At 39.4% G+C, this 20,020-nt stretch overlaps 1 protein-coding gene across 5 annotated transcripts in view; it reads left to right on the plus strand.

The window, feature by feature from the left end:
- FZD3 (frizzled class receptor 3) overlaps positions 1-20,020 on the plus strand; it is a 106,334-nt gene that overhangs the window by 26,608 nt on the left and 59,706 nt on the right. For 2 of the 5 annotated variants that reach the window (XM_059697568.1, XM_059697569.1), the window contains 2 exons: positions 7,803-7,999; positions 13,469-14,486. In XM_059697568.1, the coding sequence (XP_059553551.1) occupies positions 7,803-7,999; positions 13,469-14,486 (1,215 nt within the window). Of the gene's footprint in view, positions 1-7,802; positions 8,000-11,679; positions 11,764-13,468; positions 14,487-20,020 lie in introns of those variants that run through there. The other 3 variants (XM_059697570.1, XM_059697571.1, XM_059697572.1) reach the window with 3 other exon arrangements.

Below are 20,020 nucleotides of genomic sequence, written 5' to 3' on the forward strand. Positions count from 1 at the left end.
TTCATCAGGGTTTTATACAAGTTCTATACTTGTTTTGTTGGATTTATATGTGTTTGAGTGTTTTTAGTGATTTTAAATGTATTGTTTAAGTTAGTTCCCAAATGCTAATTATATAGAAAAATACAATTTTAAAATATTTTTCTCATACCCTACAACCTTGCTGAACTCAATTGTTAGTTCTAGGTGTTCTTTTGTAGATTATTTGGGATGTTCTGTGTAGACAGTAATATCATCTGCAAGTAGAGACAGTTTTCTTTTTCCAGTCTCTACATCTGTTATTTCCTTTTCTTTAATTCTGCTGGTAGGACTTCCAGTACCATCCTATATAATAAAAGGCAAATATGCAAATTGATCAAATGGTAGAAAGACTGGTCACTATGACATGCACTAACCACCAGAGGGCAGACACTTAACACTGGACCTGCCCCCTGGTGGTCAATGCACTCCCACAGGGGGAGTGCCGCTCAGCCAGAAGCTGGTTTCACGGCTGGCAAGTGCAGCAGCAGTGGAGGGAGCTTCTCCCACCTCCGCTGCAGTGCTAAGGATGTCCGACTGCTGGCTGAGGCCTGCTCCCTGTGGGATCAGGCATAAGCCATCAGTTGGGCATCCCCCGAGGGCTCTCGGACTTCGAGAGGGTGCAGGCCAGGCTGAGGGGGACCTCCCCTCCCCCCCCCACCCCCCCAGTGCACGAATTTCATGCACCGGACCTCTAGTCTATATATACAAAAGCCTTAGTGACCCTTCAACCAGTACTATGATGCACACTGACCACCAGGGGGCAGACAGTCAATGCACAGGTATGGAAACATGGAACAGACTGATTAATCTGGCCTGCAGGAATTGAGCTGAAATCAGCAATCCAACATCCCCAAAGGGTTCTGGATTGCGAGAGGGTGCAGGCCAGGTCGAGGGACCCTACTGGTGCACAAATCCGTGCACCGGGCCTCTTGTATTGAAAGAGATCAGTGAGAGCAGGCATCTGTCTGTCCCTTGTTTCCAATCTTATGAGTAAGAATTCAGTGTGTCACTATTAAGTATGATGTTAACTATAACGTTTTTGTAGATGTACCTTATTGAGTTGAGTACGTTACCGTCTAATTCTAGTTTGCTGAAAACTTTTAAAATCATGAATGCTATTTCTGCATCATTTGGTATGATTATGTGATTTTTGTCAGCTTGTTAATTTGGTGGATTACATTGATTGACTTTGAATATTGAGTCAGCCTTGACTTTGTGGAACAAACCCTACTAGGATGGGGTATATAATGCTTTTAATATATTTTTGGATTTGATTTGTTACTATTTTAAGGATTTTTGCATGTATGTTCATGTGGGGTATTGGTTTGTAGTTTTCTTCTTTTGTACTATCTTTGTTTGGCTTTAATACTAATCCTGGCTTCATATAATTAGTTGAGATTAATTCTCTGCTATTTTCTGGAAGAGATTGTTTAGAATTGGTATTAATTCTTCTTTGAATGTTGGTTAGATTTTACCAATGAAATCATCTGGCCTGTGCACTTCTTTTTCAAGAGATTTTAATCTACAAATTCAATTTCTTTAATAGTTATAGGACTACTCAGATTATCAGTTTTATCTTAGGTGAGTTTTGATAGTTTGTGGCTTTTGAGGAACTGGCCCACTTCATTTAAATTATCTAGATTAGGTATATATAGTTATTTATATTATTTCCTTATCTTCTTAATGTCTGCAGAGACTCCAATGACATCCTTTCTTTCATTCTTGATATTGGTAATTTGTATTTCTCATTTTTCTTTGTCAGTCTTGCTAAAGCTTATAAATTTTATTGATATTTTCAAAGTGATTTTTTTCTATTTTTCTGTTTTTAGTTTCATTTATTTATTTTCTTTATTTTCTTCCTATTTGCTTGCTTTTCATTTATTTTGTTCCTTTTCGCTATTATAAATAATCCTGCTCTGCTATGAGCATTCATATATAAATTTTTTTATTTTTTTATCTTTAATTTCTTTATTAGTTAAGGTATTACAAATGTGTCCTCATCCCCCCATTAACCTCCAACCTCCCCCCACACACACACTCATGCCATATATAAATTTTTGCTTAGACACCATTTTTAATTCTTTTGGGTATGTACACAGGAGTGGAATTATCGAATCATTTGGCAGTTCTATGTTTAACCTCTTGAAGAATCACCACACTCTTTTCCATAGTGGGTGCCTCATTTTACATTTTCATAAACAATGTATAAGGGTTTCAGTTTCTCCACAGCCTTTCAACACTTTTATTTTTAAATTATAGCTATCCTACTGGGTGTGCTATGGTGTTTTGAGTTAAATTTCCTTAATGACTGATGATATTGAGCATCTTTTTATGTGTTTATTAGTCATTGTATAACTTCTTTACAGAAATGTCTGTTCATGTTTTTGGCCCATTTAAAAAATTGGGTTGTCTTTTTTGGGTTGAGTTATAGGAATTCTTTATGTATTCTGGATACTAGACCCTTATCAGATAGCTGATTTACAAATATTTTCTTCCATTCTGAGGTTTGTCTGTTCACACTCCTGATAGTGCCCTTTAATATACAAAAGGTTTTCATTTTGAATTTGATTTTGATGAAGTCCAATTTATCTAATTTTTCTTTTGTGCTTTTGGTATCCTATCTAAGAAACCATTGCTAAATCCAGGGTCATGAAACTTCTAAAAGTTTCATAGATTTTGCTCTTATAGTTAGGCCTTTGATGCATTTAGAATTAATTTTTATATATGGTATATATGGTGTAAAGCACAAGGATCCAACTTTATTCTTTTGCATGTGAATTTTGTCTATAGCCTCACAAGACCGCCAAAGTTATGATGGTTTCTCATTTTTCTAGCATTAGCCTAGGCCAGTGGTCGGCAAACTGCAGCCCCTTGAGTGTGGCTCTTCCACAAAATACCACGTGCGTGCGCACACATACAATGCGATTGAAACTTCGTGGCCACACTCAAGGGGCCAAAGAGCCACATGTGGCTCTCGAGCCGCAGTTTGCCGACCACTGCCTAGGCAAATTTGATTCTCAGCTTATTTTCATATATTTTATTAATTATTTTACAGAGAGGAAAGGAGAAGGATAGAAAGTCAGAAACATCGATGAGAGAGAAACATTGACCAGCTGCCTCCTGCACACCTCCTACTGGGGATGTGCCCGCAACCAGGGTACATGCCCTTGACCAGAATCGAACCTGGAACCTTTCAGTCCGCCGGCCAATGCTCTATCCACTGAGCCAAACCAGTTAGGGCAATTCTCAGCTTCTTGCCTTATGCCCAGATTCAACAAATGCCTCCTTGGAAATGTGGTTGTGCTAATCAGGCCACCTCACTATGCTTCCCTGCTCTCTTGATTCTTGGTCTCTCTAGTTCTTTTCCTTCAGTAGTTCTCTAATAGCTTTTTTTTTTTTAGTCCTCACCTGAAAATATTTTTCCATTGATTTTTAGAGAAAGTGGAAAAGAGAGGGAAAGAGAAATTCGATGTAGGAGAAACACATTGATTGGTTGCCTCCTGTACACACCCCAACCAGGGCCTGGGCCAGAGTGGAGCCTGCAACCAAGATATGTTCCCTTGGCTGGAATCAAACCTGGGATGCTTAGGTCTGCAGGCTGACGCTCTATCCACTGAGCCAAACCTGCTAGGGCCCAATAGCTTTAAAAATATTTTTTTAAACTTTTTTTTTCTGGATTTTCAAGCTGGTTTTTTTTTTCTTTTTTTAAGTTTGCTCTGAAAGAAGTAGAGATTCTTTTTATATTTTTATTGATTTCAGAGAGGAAAGGAGAGGGAGAGAGAGATGGAAACATCAGTGATGAGAGAGAATCATTGATTGGTTGCCTCCTGTACACCCCACACTGGGGATCAAGCCTGCAATCCAGGCATGTGCCCTGACTAGGAATCGAACCATGACCTCCTGATTCATAGCTCGATGCTCAACCACTGAGCCACGCCAGCCCGGCTAAATCTGTTCTTGATGGATGCATTGGTTTAACACAAACTACTACTTCATACCTGGAAGTGATAGTAACATATAGTTTATTGCCACAAATAGTTTATTGTTATACTGGTATATTGGTTCTCACATCCATTATCCAGTTAACTTCTTTTTAAATTGAATCTTTATTGTTGAGAGTATTATATATATCCCCTTTCCTCCCCCCATTGACCCCTTTTAGCCTGCCCCTGCTTCCCCCCCACCCCCCCACACACACCCCAGGCCTTTACCATCCTATTGTCTGTGTCCATGGATTATGCATATATGCATACAAATTCTTTGGTTGATCTCTTCCCACCCACCCACCTACCCTCCCCCGCCTTCTCTCTGAGATTCTGCACTTTGTTCTATGCTTCTATGTCTCTGGATCTGTTTTGTCCATCAGTTTATTTTGTTCATTAGATTCCACATATAAGTGAGATCATGTGATACTTATCTTTCTCTGACTGGCTTACTTCATTTAGCATAATATTCTCCAGGTCCCTCCATGCTGTTTCAAAGGGTAAAAGATCCTTCTTTTTTACTGCTGCATAGTATTCTGTGGTATAAATGTATCACAGCCTTTTAATCCACTCATCTACTTGGGCTATTTCCAGATCTTAGCTATTGTAAATTGTGCTGCTAAGAACATAGGGGTGCATACATTCTTTCTGATTGGTGTTTCAGATTTCTTAGGATATAGTCCTAGATGTGGGATCACTGAGTCAAATGTAAGTTCCATATTTCATTTTTTGAGGAAACTCCGTACTGTTTTCCATAATGGCTGCACCAGTCTGCATTCTCATCAGCAATGTACTAGTCTTCATATCCTCACCAGCACTAGTTATTTGTTGACTTGTTTATGATAGCCATTCTGACAAGTGTGAAGTGATACCTCATTGTTGTTTTTATTTGCATCTCTCTGATGATCAGTGACTTTGAGCATTTTTTCATATGTCTCTTGGTCATCTGTATGTCCACTTTGGATGTCTATTTAGTTCCTTTGCCCATTTTTTAATTGGATCATTTGTCTTCCTTTTGTTCAATTGTATGAGTTCCTTATATATTTTGGATTTTAACCCTTTATCAGATGTATCATTGGTAAAAATGTTCTCCCATACAGTGGGCTCCCTTTTCATTTTGTTGATGGTTTCTTTTGCTGTGCAGAAGCTTTTTATTTTGGTGTAGTCCAATTTGCTTATTTTTTCCTTAGTTTCCTTTGCCCTAGGACAGTGGTCGGCAAACTGCGGCGCGCGAGCCACATGCGGCGTGTGAGCCACATGCGGCTCGCGAGCCTCATGCGGCTCTTTGGCCTCTTGAGTGTAGCCACGAAGTTTCAATCGCACTGTATGTGCGCGCCCGCACGTGGTATTTTGTGGAAGAGCCACACTCAAGAGGCCGCAGTTTGCCAACCACTGCCCTAGGAGATGTATCTGTAAACATATTGCCATGAGAGATATCTGAGATTTTGCTGCCTATGGTTTCTTTTGGGATTTTTATAGTTTCACGACTTACATTTAAGTCCTTTATCCATTTTGAGTTTGCTAGTATTCTTGTGTAAGGTGTAAATTGGTGATCTAGTTTCATTTTTTTGCATGTATCTGTCCAATTTTCCCATCATCATTTATTGAAGAGACTGTATTGACTCCAATGTATGTTCTTACCTTCTTTGTCAAATATTAATTGAGCATAATGGCTTGGGTTGATTTTTGGGTCTCTGTTCTGCTCCATTGATCTATATGTCTGTTCTTGTGCCAGTACCAGGCTGTTACAGTGGCTTTGTAGTATAACTTGATATCTGGTATTGTGATTCCTCCAACTTTGTTGTTCTTTTTCAAGATTGCTGGGCAATTCGGGGTCTTTTTTGGGTCTCGAGTATTTGTTCTAGATCTGTGAAATATGCCGTTGGTAGTTTAATAGGGATTGCATTGAATCTATAGATTGTTTTTGGTAGTAAATGATGTTAATTTTACCAATCCATGAGAGCGGTATTTTCTTCCACATGTTAATATTTTCCTCTAGCTCTTTTTTCAGTGTCCTGTAGTTTGCCGAGTATAGACTTTTACCTCCTTGGTTAAATTTATTCCTAAGTGTTTTAATTTTTTTTTCAATGGTAAATGGGGTTGTTTATTTAGGCTCCCTTTCTGAGAATTTATTATTGATGTATAAAAAAGCCATCGATTTTTGGGTGTTAATTTTGTATTCTGCTATATTGCCTAATCCATTTATTAAATCTATTTTTTTGGTAGAGTCTTTAGGATTTTCTATGAACAATATCTGCGAATAATGAGAGTTTTACTTCCTCCTTTCCAATTTGAATGCCTTTTATTTTTTCTTCTTGTCTGATCATTGTGGCTAGGACTTCCAGTACTATGTTGAATAAGAGTAGTGAAAGCCAACATCCCTGTCTTGATCCTGTTCTACAGTTAACTTCTTTGAAATCAGTTTCTTTCTTTTTTTTTTTAAATATATTTTATTGATTTTTTACAGAGAGGAAGGGAGAGAGAGAGTTAGAAACATCGATGAGAGAGAAACATCGATCAGCTGCCTCCTGCACATCTCCTACTGGGGATATGCCCGCAACCCAGGTACATGCCCTTAACCGGAACCGAACCCGGGACCCTTCAGTCCTCAGGCCGATGCTCTATCCACTGAGCCAAACCGGTTTCGGCTGAAATCAGTTTCTTTAAGTGACTCTTGCTTTTCTGATTGTATTGTGTATAGGAGATCTCTTGTTAATATTTATCAGTGTAGAAGTAAATTGATTCTTACTCAATAGGCCTGGTAGTGAGAATATTTGTTATCAATTCAAAATCAACAATTACTCTAAAACTATTATGTAAACAAGTGAAAAAATATTTGCTTGTCAAAAGCCCAGATGTGTCCTAGCTAGTTAGGCTCAGTGGCTAGAGTGGCGGCCTGTGAACTGCAGGGTCCTGATCCCCAGTGTGGAGCGTGCAGAAGGTAGCCGATCAGTGATTGTCTCTCATCATTGATGTTTCTATCTCTCTCTCCCTCTCCCTTCCTCTCTGAAATCAATAAAAAATATATATATTAAAAAAATAAAAAGCCCAGATGTACACTTCCTGGGATATTTGATCTATTCCTGTGGTTATAATGATGATTTAATATGGTTTTATGTTTGGAGCCACTATTTCTTCCTTTTTGCTTTCTTAATATCAGCTTATAGTTAGCTCTGTTTACATCAAGTGATTTCAGAGTTTAAAGAACTCTCTTTTGTTTTACCTTTAATTTTTAATGTAAAAAGAACAAGAAAGTATGAGAAAAGGTGAGAGCTCTCTTCCTTACTTCTCTCCCTCAAAATAACTAGTTTAACTACTTCTCTTCCTCCCCTCCCCTTCCTTTTTACTTTTTGTCCTCTCTCCTGTTGATACATGTTAATTGAAGAAAATATAGAAATTGCAATACATAAAAGGAAGAATATTAAAATTTCTTGTAATCTCATCCCAAGAAGTAATCTTTTGAGCATTTATCATACATTTTTTTTTCTTTATAAAATGGAGCATATTGTTATTATTGGTTCTCAGGCTTGTCTCTACATTAATATCACCAGTAACAATTAAAATATACATATGGATTCTGGGATATATCTCAGACTTAACCAAATCAGAATCTCTAGGGGTGGGGCTAAGATGGTTTGTTAAAAACAAAACAAAACAAACAAACAAAAAACCCTCCTTAAAAAAATTTAATAACTTTCAGAATTTTTTAGACAAAAAATTGAATATTGCAATATGGTATATAGAAAACTTTAATTTATATAGAAATCTTTCTCTAATCTTTCAATTTTAACTTTTTCCTAGCCGTTCCACCCTATGGTGAATCTGGATTGTTCTCGGGATTTCCGGCCATTTCTTTGTGCACTCTATGCTCCTATTTGTATGGAATATGGACGTGTCACACTTCCCTGCCGTAGATTGTGTCAGCGGGCTTACAGCGAATGTTCAAAACTCATGGAGATGTTTGGTGTTCCTTGGCCTGAAGATATGGAATGCAGTAGGTGCGAAAATCATATTTTTATGGATCATGACTTATGTTGCAATATATTTAAAAATTACTTGTCTTCTTGTTCATCAGTTTTTAAAAACTTTTTAAAGTACATTTATATTAGTCTTAATTTAAAAAAATATACATGTATATTTTTTTTATTTCAGAGAAGAAGGGAGAGGGAGAGAGATAGAAACATCAGTCATGAGAGCGAATCATTGATTGGCTGCCTCCTGCATGCCCCACACTGGGGATCGAGCCCACAACCTGGGCATGTGTCCTGACTGGGAATCAAACCATGACCTCCTGGTTTATAGGTCAATCACTGAGCCACACCAGCTGGGCTGATTTTTTTCTTTTTAAGGAAAAAAAAAATTTAGATGAAATTGAAAATTCCTTCCTTGGTACCTGCCTTGATTTCATTACCTTCTTTCCTCCCCAGAGATGAAGTAATCATGTTAAATTTGTTGTTAATCATTCCTGTGTTTGTTTTTATACTCTTACTACATATATACATATCCATAAGCAACATTAAATTTTTTTACATGTACCTATGTTTATATCTTTAGGTCTGGTTCATTCCCTTTAATTGCTATATAATGGCCAATTGTACTAATATCCTATAGTTATTTAGCCATCTCCTAAGGATGGTCATTTGGATTATTTCCAGGTTTTTGATATTATGAACAATGCTACAGTGAACATTGTCTCCTTCATGTTTAAAATTAAATTTGTTTATCATCTGACAATAGTCCTTGGAGGTAGGTAAAAAGCAGGTGGTGTTATTCTCATTTGAGAGATGGAAAATTTAAAAAATAAAACATTAATTTCTTGTAGTCAATTCACTGACATTTTGCTTTCTTATCCACTCTCTCCTCAAAACCTGATTGTGTTTATAGTACCTCTTCAGAAGTTTGTAAATTTTTTGACTGGGCCAGAATCCTGTCTTGTTTTTTGTATCTAACTCTCATATTTAGTGGTCTTTTTATGTTAAAAGTGTATATACATGTATAGAAATCTCATTATGATCTTTATGTCTTTATTTTGATAAGATTAAATCTATTTTATGTCCTCACTATTGCTTGGGATTGCCTAACTCTGAAAGCTTAAATCCTGGCAAGCTGGTCTTTCATAACAACTCTTCATTCTTCCACATCTCTCATATTTTTGTTTCTACTGTACCCATCTTCGCTTCATGGACACCCCTAGACTTTTGTGTTTTTTTACTCTCCCAATAGACACCTTCCTGATCTTAATTATTTCCTTACGTAGCTTAAGCTTTGTGGTCCATCACTTGAAATAACACTTTTGCTAGCATTTTTAATTTATTTCTTCTACTATATTTGCTCAGATCCCCAAACTGATTGATTCAACCAATGTTTTATAAATTACCTGTGCTATTATTTAATGATTCAAACCATAGCAATTCTGTTTGCTATTTGTCTTTGGTCAGTAGGGAAATTTGTGCTCATCCCCCTAAGCACCTAAGCTAAATCTATATAATTCATTTCAAACTCATTTCACTTTTATTCTCTATTTAACCTTTATTCCCCTTAACCTCAACCTGTCCTCTCCTAAAAACCAGTTAGGCCATCATATGTGAACCGTTGTAGACTGTTACATCTCGAACCAATCCTTTCAATTTTCTTTATTGGATCCTTTACTGCTTTCTGACTATTAAACACTGGTGCTTCTCAGAGTTCTGTTCCTATTCTCTTTGATTCTACATGCTTCCCCCAGATAATATCATCTTACTGGTTTAAACTTTTATTCATATTCTCATGACTACTAAATCTAAATCTGTAGCTTTGATTATCTTCCTACCAAATTCTATATCTGCATATCCAAAGCCATTGGAAATGCTGGCTTGAATTTGTCTCAGATAACTCAGTTTCAACATGTTCAAAATTTACTTTATTCCTAGATCATTTTTTTATTGCCTGGAAGTCATCTTCCAACTTTATTGACCTTAACTTCCACGTTTAATCAGTTATAAATCCCATGTAACTAATTTCATAGCTGTCACATTCTCACTGCCTTACATGGTTTTAGTTCTGGCTCAACAGGTATCTCTGTCCCCATTTTTGCCCAGCTCTATCTATCTTCCACACTGCTCTTAGTGATCTTTCTAATTTCTTGGGGTAGGGTTATATGAATATATTTATTCAATAATCATTAATTTAACAAATATTAAGTGGATGTGCTCTGTGTGTGGGCACTATTCTATGTTGAAGATGAACAGTAAACAAAACATCTCTGTTTTTATTGAGCTAAAATTCTAGTGGTGGGAGATAAATAGATAATGTCAGATGGTAACAAATGCTGTTAAGAGTAGAGATCAGAGACATAGAAGTATGGAACAGACTGATGAATCTCAGAGGGAAGACACGGTGGTTGGGTGGGTGAGAACAGATTAATCAAAGAACTTATATGCATTATATGCATAACCCATGGATATAGACAATAATGTGGTGGTGAAGGCCTGGGGGTGGGGCACAGGTTGAAGGGGGTAAACGGGTGCGGGGGGAAATGGGACATCTGTAATACTTTCAACAGTAAAGATAAATTTAAAAAAAGAATAGAGTTAGGTGATAGTGATACAATACAGGGGAAGCCTTTTTGATAAGGAGGCATTGGAACAGGGACCTAAGTAAAGTGGGAGAACAAATACAGATATCTAGGAAAGAATAGTCTAGGCAGAAGAAACAGGGGAGCAAGTTCAGAGGTTCTGAAGCGGAAGAATGCTTGGCATATTCAGAGAACAAAGAGATCAAAGGGGCTGGAGCTAAGTGAGGGAGGGAGAATGGAAAGGTTAAATAAGATCAGAAAAGTACCGGGGGGTGGGGGGGGTGGGGGGGGTGGGGGTGGGGGTGGTGGTAGTTTCGTAGCTCTAATATGAATTTGAATTTGACTCAGAGTGAGAAGGGAAGTTGTTAGAGGATTTTGAACAGAAGAAATAGGATCATGAGCACAGGAGTGGCTGCTGTATGGAAGTGGAGATCAATTGGAAGTTCAGGGAAGAGGCACTGATGTCAAACTGGCGGGCAGCAGTGGAGAAAAAGAGAAGTGGTCAGATTCTGGAATATCACAAAGTAGAATGACAGGATTTGCTGGTAGATTCTGAAGTGTAAATGAGAGAGAAGATGACCCCAAAGTTTTTGGCCTAGGCAGCTAGAATGAAATTATCATTTATGGAGATGGAGAAATCTAAGGAGTGGAAATCAAGAGTTTGGTTTTGAGTGAAGGGCGTGTATGTGTTGAATTGGAAGTTAGATATGTACAAATACATCCATAAAAATACATAGTATTACTTTGTATGGTTTTAAATTTTATCAGTTTTATACACACACACACACACACACACACACACACACATTTCTGCAATATGCTTGCTTCTCCAATCTCATCCCTGTCACAAGTCATGCACACCTCATGCTCCAGTAGTACTAAACACACAGTATGCTTTTGCTTACATTTCTTTCTAAAATACTGTTTGGCATACTTCCAATACTGGCAAATACTGATTGAAAATTTTATGTTAAGAGACTTATCCTGTGGAGTCTTTTATAACCTCTTCTCCTGAAATAATTAATCCTTCTCTACATCATTTTATACTTTATATAGATTTTGATTGCTTCATGTATCACATTGCTGTCTTTTTTGTTGTCTTTACCAGTATGTATCTCCTTTTAGACTGAAGGATAGAGATCCTGTTCTTTTGTCTGTTTATGTTAAACCCCTGGCATACTTCAGGATTCCAATAAATGCCTGAATGCAGTAAGTTTCTGTCTTTTGGCTTTGTAATTCCAAGCCCTGTGAAGAAAATGGTTTGTATCAAAAAATAAAAGATTATCCACTACAGCATAAGGTTATACATGCATTTGGCAAACAATATAAATGATAGTTCCTTGGAAACTATTTGATGCATATAAACTAGTAAACAGTTAGTGAGAGTCTGAGGACTTAGCAACTGCTATTGGCAAGAAAATTGAAGATACAGGAAGTTCATGAGGATGGTACTATTAGTCATGTAAGTATGTCTGCCCTATTTTCTCTGTCCTGAGGCTATGGCACTTTCTCAAGTCTGTGAGTCTGGAAAATTGTTAAAATGCAGATTTCTTGGGCCCTAACAAGAGTATATTGTAATATGATTTGTGGTGATGGGGACCAAGAATTTACATTTTAAAAGGATCTTAAGTTTTCTCATGCACTTTAAAGTTTGAGAATAACTGAAGTAGAGAATGCAATGGATTGGAGAGAAATTAGGGATGGTAGGAAGGAAATAGTTGACATTAGAGACCTTAGAAGGCCTTTAATTAAACAATATGATAAGCAGAGAATGACTCTAAAATGGGGGGAAAACGCTAAAAACTTTAGCTTTCTAATTCCAACCCCTGTGAAGAAAATGGTTTGTATCAAAAAATAAAGTATTAATCCACTACAGCATAAGGTTATGCAGGCATTTGGCAAACAATAAAAGTGATAGTTCCTTGGAAACTATTTGATGCATATAAACTAGTATATTAGCCACTTATAAGGATTTTTAATGTTAATCTAACTCAAATACCTTGGAACATGCATTTAGGGAATATTTTTAACTTATGTTTAAGTAAGTTCTTATGTGAATATAGGGTAAGTTGAAGACTATACTGTAGTTAGACCAAACTAACTTCTAGCGTCTATTTTGTTGGAACTATATACTTAAATGTATTTATTTTACCTGTTTTATATATATTTTATATTTTGCAATGCTCTAAACTGTTCTAAATAAATAGTTTATATATACACCTTAAAAATTTTTTTTATTGATTTCAGAGAAGAAGGGAGAGGGAGAGAGAGAGAGAAACATCAATGATGAGAGAGAGTCATGGATCAGCTGCCCCCTGTATGCCCCACACTGGGGATCAAGCCTGCACCCTGGGCATGTGCTCTAACCAGGAATCAACCAGTAACACTCAACCACTGAGCCATGCTGGCTGGGCATACACCTTTTTTGGATGGCTATGCTTGACTATTTTAAAAAAGAGTACTGTTTTCGTCGTCGTTTTAATCCTCACCCAAGAATTCTAGAGAGACTGGGAGGGAGAAGGGCGAGAGAGAGAGAGAGAGAGAAAAACATTGACACAAGAGAGACACATCGATTGGCTGCCTCCTGGTCGAGCCCCTACTGGGGCTAAGGAACTTTCAACCAAGGTATATGCCCTTGACTGGGAATTGAACCCATGAAACCGGCAAGAGTACTGTTTTTAAAGCCAAGACAAAATTAAGTATGAAACATTATCATTTTTGGTCAACTATGGAAAATCTAGTTCTGTGAACCAAAGAGAAAATATTACCGTTTACTTTATTTCTACTTATTGTAATGTGCTCTAAGTACGTAAAGATAAATATTAAGGTCACAGGTGGTAATTTTGGAAATCCAAATTGTTAAGTAGCAGTGATTTCCCAATAAGTAACATGGTTCTCATCTTGTATTTTATAGGTTCCCAGATTGTGATGAGCCATACCCTCGACTTGTGGATCTGAATTTAGCTGGAGATCCTACTGAAGGAGCCCCAGTGGCAGTGCAGAGGGACTATGGTTTTTGGTGTCCCCGGGAGTTGAAAATTGATCCTGATCTTGGTTATTCGTTTTTGCACGTGCGTGATTGTTCACCTCCTTGTCCAAATATGTACTTTAGGAGAGAAGAACTATCATTTGCTCGATATTTCATAGGATTGATCTCAATCATTTGCCTCTCTGCCACGTTGTTTACTTTTTTAACTTTTTTGATTGATGTCACAAGATTTCGTTATCCTGAAAGACCTATTATATTTTATGCAGTCTGCTACATGATGGTATCATTAATTTTCTTCATTGGGTTTTTGCTTGAGGACCGAGTAGCCTGCAATGCATCTAGCCCTGCACAGTATAAGGCTTCCACAGTGACACAAGGATCTCATAATAAAGCTTGTACCATGCTTTTTATGGTACTTTATTTTTTTACTATGGCTGGCAGCGTTTGGTGGGTAATTCTTACCATCACATGGTTCTTGGCAGCCGTGCCAAAGTGGGGTAGTGAAGCTATTGAGAAGAAAGCATTGCTGTTTCACGCCAGTGCATGGGGCATCCCTGGAACTCTAACTATCATCCTTTTAGCGATGAATAAAATTGAAGGTGACAATATCAGTGGCGTGTGTTTTGTTGGCCTCTACGATGTTGATGCATTGAGATACTTTGTTCTTGCACCCCTCTGCCTATATGTGGTAGTTGGGGTTTCACTCCTTTTAGCTGGCATTATATCCCTAAACAGAGTTCGAATTGAGATTCCATTAGAAAAGGAGAACCAAGATAAATTGGTGAAGTTTATGATCCGGATTGGTGTTTTCAGCATTCTTTATCTGGTACCACTCTTGGTTGTAATTGGATGCTATTTTTATGAGCAAGCTTACCGTGGCATCTGGGAAACAACATGGATACAAGAACGCTGCAGAGAATATCACATTCCATGTCCATATCAGGTAAGGGAAACCTTGTTCTAAATTTTGTGTAATAGTGAAAAGGCATATTACTATGAAGAGCTAATCTTAGCCGGGGTTTTAAAAAAATTCATGAACCTTCAATTTGTATATAAAGTTTTAAAGCGAACGATAATGAACAAATATATTGTAATAATGTCATGCATATGTTTCTATAAACATCTTCCTTTTAAAATAAGACTTTTACCACTTTAAGGTATGGGCTTTTAAGCAATTTACATCTGTTATTACAAAATAGTTGCTTGTTGATTCTTTAAAACTCCACAGGTTTGAGGGGAAGAAGCACTTTACCAACTCTGGTAAAAAGGTACTGTCTTTTTATAGAAATTTTACTGATGTTCAAAATAGGAATTAATTGTTTTAACAGTTTTGCAAAAATAATAGAATGCAGTTGTACAAACCAGTTCACCTCTTAATTGGTCTCAGTTTTCTCTTTTGCATACTGAATATTTTGTGATTTACTTTTTAGTTTAAAGCAGTAGTTCTCAACCTTCCTAATGCCGCGACCCTTTAATACAGTTCCTCATGTTGTGGTGATCCCCAACCATAAAATTATTTTCGTTGCTACTTCATAACTGTAATTTTGTTACTATTATGAATCATAATGTAAATATCTGATATGCAGGATGTATTTTCATTGTTACAAATTGAACATAATTAATGCACAGTGATTAATCACAAAAATAATATGTAATTATATATGTGTTTTCCGATGGTCTTAGGCGACCCCTGTGAAAGGGTCGTTTGACCCCCAAAGGGGTCGCGACCCACAGGTTGAGAACCGCTGGTTTAAAGAGATTAGGTAATCATAATAGAATCTTAGAATTTTAGATCTTGAAAAAACTTTAGAGATCATTTTCAGGTTCCCTCTATAAAGTTCTTAAGCATCTGTCTCCTTTGAGGCTTAGCAATGTATAGTAGCTTGCTCACACTCACCTGGGATTTAGGTCCTAGGAGAGAAGTGGAACAAGGAAAGTAATTCAGAGGAGTTGATGCTAAGTATTTATCTCTCTCATCTTAAAACCTTCTCTGGAACTATGCCACTAGCTATTACCCTCTCTTCTTCCTTTTAAGACGAGTTTTCTTGAAAGAGTTGTCTCCTGTTCATCATGTTCCAGGTTTCCTATTCTCGGAAGTACACCAGCCACCTTTTCATCTATCCCAACCCTTATGTTTCTCTAATACCTTTTAAATGTCTTTCTTAAAGTACTTATGTATTTTACTTGTCTATTTCTCCTACTAGATGGTGAATTCTTTGAAAGCAAGAAATTCTTTTGCTTTCATATTTTTAATGCATATTCTGTAGGTTAGTAGATAGATAATACCATTGAGAATGTGGGTGTATAGATTGAGAAGAAGAGACATAAGAAATGGTAATAGTCCTAGCCAGTTTGGCTCAGTGGATAGAGTGTGGGCCCTTGTACTGAAGAGTCCCAGGTTTGAGTCTGGTCAAGGGTATGTACCTTGGTTTTAGGCTTGATCCTCTGTCTCAGTCAGGACACGTGCAGGAGGCAACCAGTCAACATGTCTCTCTCACATCGATGTTTCTATCTCTCCCACTCCCTTCCACTCTCTAAAAGTCAATGGAAAAATATCCTTGGGTGAGGATTAACAACAACAACAACAAAAAAGGTAACGGTGGTACTGGGAATAAGGAATGTGTGATTAGCACATAGTCAAAGCTCATAAATATTTGATGAATAAAAATGCCAATTCCCCTTTTATTTTGTATAAATAGTCCTATGCAAAATTATATTTTTATTGTATAAATATTAGCTACTGGCTTTTAAAAAATAAACTCAAAATAAAGAGATCAGAAAGAATGAATAATTGAAATTGTATTATATTTCTTAGCAGAATTACTTATTAAAAACTCTTAATATGAATTTTCAGTCCTGAACATAATCTAATTTTGCCCCTAATGAGAGAAAAAGGTGATCGAATTACATCATATGCTTCCCCTATAAGTTATCTAAGATTCCAAATATATATTATCTTAGGGTAATTAAAAAAACAAAGTTTAACTATGAAAAAAAGCTCTAAAAAATACTAAATCTTGCCCTGGTTGGTATGGCTTAGTGGATAGAGTGCCGATCTGCAGACTGAAGGGTCCCAGGTTCAATTCCAGTCAAAGGCACATGCTCAGGTTGAAGGCTCGATCCCCAGTGGGGGGTCGTACAGGAGGCACCCAATCAATGATTCTCTCTCATCTATGTTTCTCTCTTTCTCTCCCTTCCTCTCTGAAATCAATAAAAATGTATTTTTTTTAAAAAACCAAACCTCAATCATGTAAATTAGAGTAGTTGGGATGTTGCTATTTTTAAGACATTCCTAGGATTCTTTTAGCATCTTTAGAACCAGTTTAAGCTATACAGATATATGTGTGTGTATGTGTGAGCACATACATTCCTTTGTAGTCATAGATTAAAAATATTTTTTCAACTTACAGAAATGTTGGATTTCCAACATACTGAAAGGAATAGAGAATGATATAATAACAATAACATAGTTATTAAGCTGTAAACTCTGGAGCAGGAATCCATCTCCTAGGGTTGTTTTTAATATACATGCAGACACTTAGAAAAGTACCTACTATATAAGTGCTCAAATGTTAGCTTTCTTAATCATTTTCTTCATTTATTGTTGCTGCTCTTGCTATTTACATATGTGCATATATGTAAGTAATAGGTTTTTTAAATCATCCAGTACTAAGCTTTAGTAAACCATATTTGCTTTAGACTTTTTAGAGAAATCATATTAGATTTGACTGAAACTTCCTATGTACCTTTCCCCAGTCCTGTTTCTCTTATTCCCTGCCCAGAGTTAACCATCATCCTGAATTTGGAGTGTCATTCCCATGAAAGTCTATACAATTACCAATGTGAATGTAGCTATGAAAAACTTTTGTTTTATACTATACTAGGGGTTGGGGGTGTCCCTCAGCTCGGCCTGCGCCCTCTTGCAGTCTGGGAATCCTCAGGGGATGTCCCACTGACTGTCTGCCCCCTGGTGATCAGTGCATGTCATAGCGACTTGGTTGACTGGTCGACTGTCTGCCCTTTGTGGTCAGTGCATGTCCTAGTGAGTGGTTGAGTGACCTTAGCATATCATTAGCATATTACACTTTGATTGGTTGAACAGCTGACCAGATGACCAGACACTTAGCGTATGAGGCTTTTGTTATATAGGATAGTATGTAAATATTATACTATATATCTGTTTTTGATATGTATTTATGTTAATACTATAGTTCATTTTTCTTAAATGTTTCCTTTTAAAGAAGTTTATGTTAATATTTTAAATATATAGAGGTATAGAAAATAACAAACACCCCTGTACTCATAATGTTGAAATTTAACATTATATTTTATCTATGTGGCTGGCTGGCTGGCTATTATTAAAGACTAGAGGCCTATTGCACGAAGAGATTCGTGCAATAGGCCTTCCCTTCTCCTGGCTGCCAACACAGGTTTTCCTCCGGCACCCGGGACCCAGGCCTTCGCTCCGGCTGGAGCCGCCTTCAGTCTTCCGTCTTCGCTGCTCCGGCCGGAGCCGCCTTCAGTCTTCCATCTTAGCTGCTCCGGCTCACCTTCAGTCTTCCCTCCGCCGCTTGGAGGCTACGTGTGCAAATTAACCGCCATCTTTGTTGGCTGTTAATTTGCATATCACGCTCATTAGCCAATGGGAGGCATAGTGAAGGTATGGTCAATTACCATGTTTGTCTATTATTAGATAGGATAGAGTTGATGAACCTCTCTGTTCCCTTTCATATTCCCATTCCCCTTCTCCCTTCCCAGAGGTAACCCTTCTCATAAATGTGATATTTATCATTCTTTCTAATATATATATATATATTTTAGAGAGCCCGGTGCACAAAAATTTGTGCACTGGCTGGGGGGGGGGGGTGTCCCTCAGCCCCACTTGTGCCCTCTCACAGTCTGGGACCCCTCGGGAGATAACGACCTACTGGCTTAGGCCTGCTCCCGGGTTGCAGAGGGCAGGCCCAATCCCTAGGTGCCTCTTCCGGAGCCCCTGGTCGGGCTCAGAGCTGGGCCAATTGGGGAGTTGCGGCACCACCCCCTGTCACGCACAGAGCGGGGCCCATCAGGGGGGTTGGGGCTCCGTACCCTTTCACACACAGAACAGGGCCGATCAGGGGGTTGGGGAGCTCCCCCCTGTCACGCACAGAGCAGGGCCAATCAGGGGGTTGGGGAGCTCCCCCATATCACGCACAGAGTAGGGCCGATAGGGGAGTTGGGGCACCACCCCCTGTCACACACAGAGCAGGGCCGATCAGGGGGTTGTGGCACTCCCCCCTGTCATACTCAGGGCAGGGCCGATGGGGAGGTTGCGGCTCCACCCCATCACACACAGAGCAGGGCCCATGGGGGGGTTGGGGCGCCGCACCCTGTCACACACGGAGCAGGGCTGATCAGGGGGTTGGGGAGCTCCCCCCTATCAGGCACAGAGCAGGGCCGATCAGGGGGTTGGGGCGCCTTCCCCTGTCACGAGCAGAGCAGGGCGGATAGGGAGGTTGTGGCCCGCCCCCTGTCACACACAGAGCTGCAGGGCGATCAGGGGGTTTGGGCCCTGCCCCCTGTCACGCTGCTCCAGGGGCCAGAGAGCCTCGCGGCTCCGCTGATCCCAGTGCTGGGAGGCTTCGCTGCTCTGCTGATCCCGGTGCTGGGAGGCTCCGCTGATCCCAGTGCTGGGAGGCCTCGCTGTTCCGCTGATCCCGGTGCCAGGAGGCCTCGCGGCTCTGCTGATCCCAGTGCCAGGAGGCCTCGCGGCTCTGCTCATCCCGGGGCGTGAGGCCTCGCGGCTCCGCTGATCTCGGGTTCGGGAGGCCTCGCGGCTCTGCTGATCCCGGTGCTGGGAGGCATATTACCCTTTTACTATATAGGATAGAGGCCTGGTGCACAGATGGGGGCTGGCTGGTTTGCCCTGAAGGGTGTCCTGGATCAGGGAGGGGGTCCCACTGGCCAGCCTGGATGAGGGGATGATGGCTGTTTGCAGCTGGTCACACCCTCTTCAGGGTGGGGGTCCCCACTGGGGTGCCTGGCCAGCCTGGATGAGGGGATGATGGCTGTTTGCAGCTGGTCACACCCCGTTCAGGGTGGGGGTCCCCACTGGGGTGCCTGGCCAACCTGGATGAGGGACGTTGGCTGTTTGCAGCTGGTCACACCCCGTTCAGGGTGGGGGTCCCCACTGGGGTGCCTGGCCAGTCTGGGTGAGGGCTGAGGGCCGTTTTCAGGCTGGCGGGTGACTGAAGCTCCCAACCTCTCCTTTTTTTCTTCTTTTTTTTTCTTCTGGGATTTATTTACCTTCTATGGCTGTCACTGGAACTGAGAGCCGTCTTTAGCTCTGAGGCTCGGCTCCAGCTCTGAGACCTCGGCTGCTGAAAGCAGGAATCTGGGCTTTGTTTAACTTCTATAATTGAAACACTGTTGCAATGCCAGCTCGGCCGGCTGGCTGAAAGCATGGGTTTTGTTTAGCTTCTATAATTGCAACATAGT

Source organism: Myotis daubentonii, chromosome 5, assembly GCF_963259705.1.
Source record: "Myotis daubentonii chromosome 5, mMyoDau2.1, whole genome shotgun sequence".
Lineage (NCBI taxonomy): Eukaryota > Metazoa > Chordata > Mammalia > Chiroptera > Vespertilionidae > Myotis > Myotis daubentonii.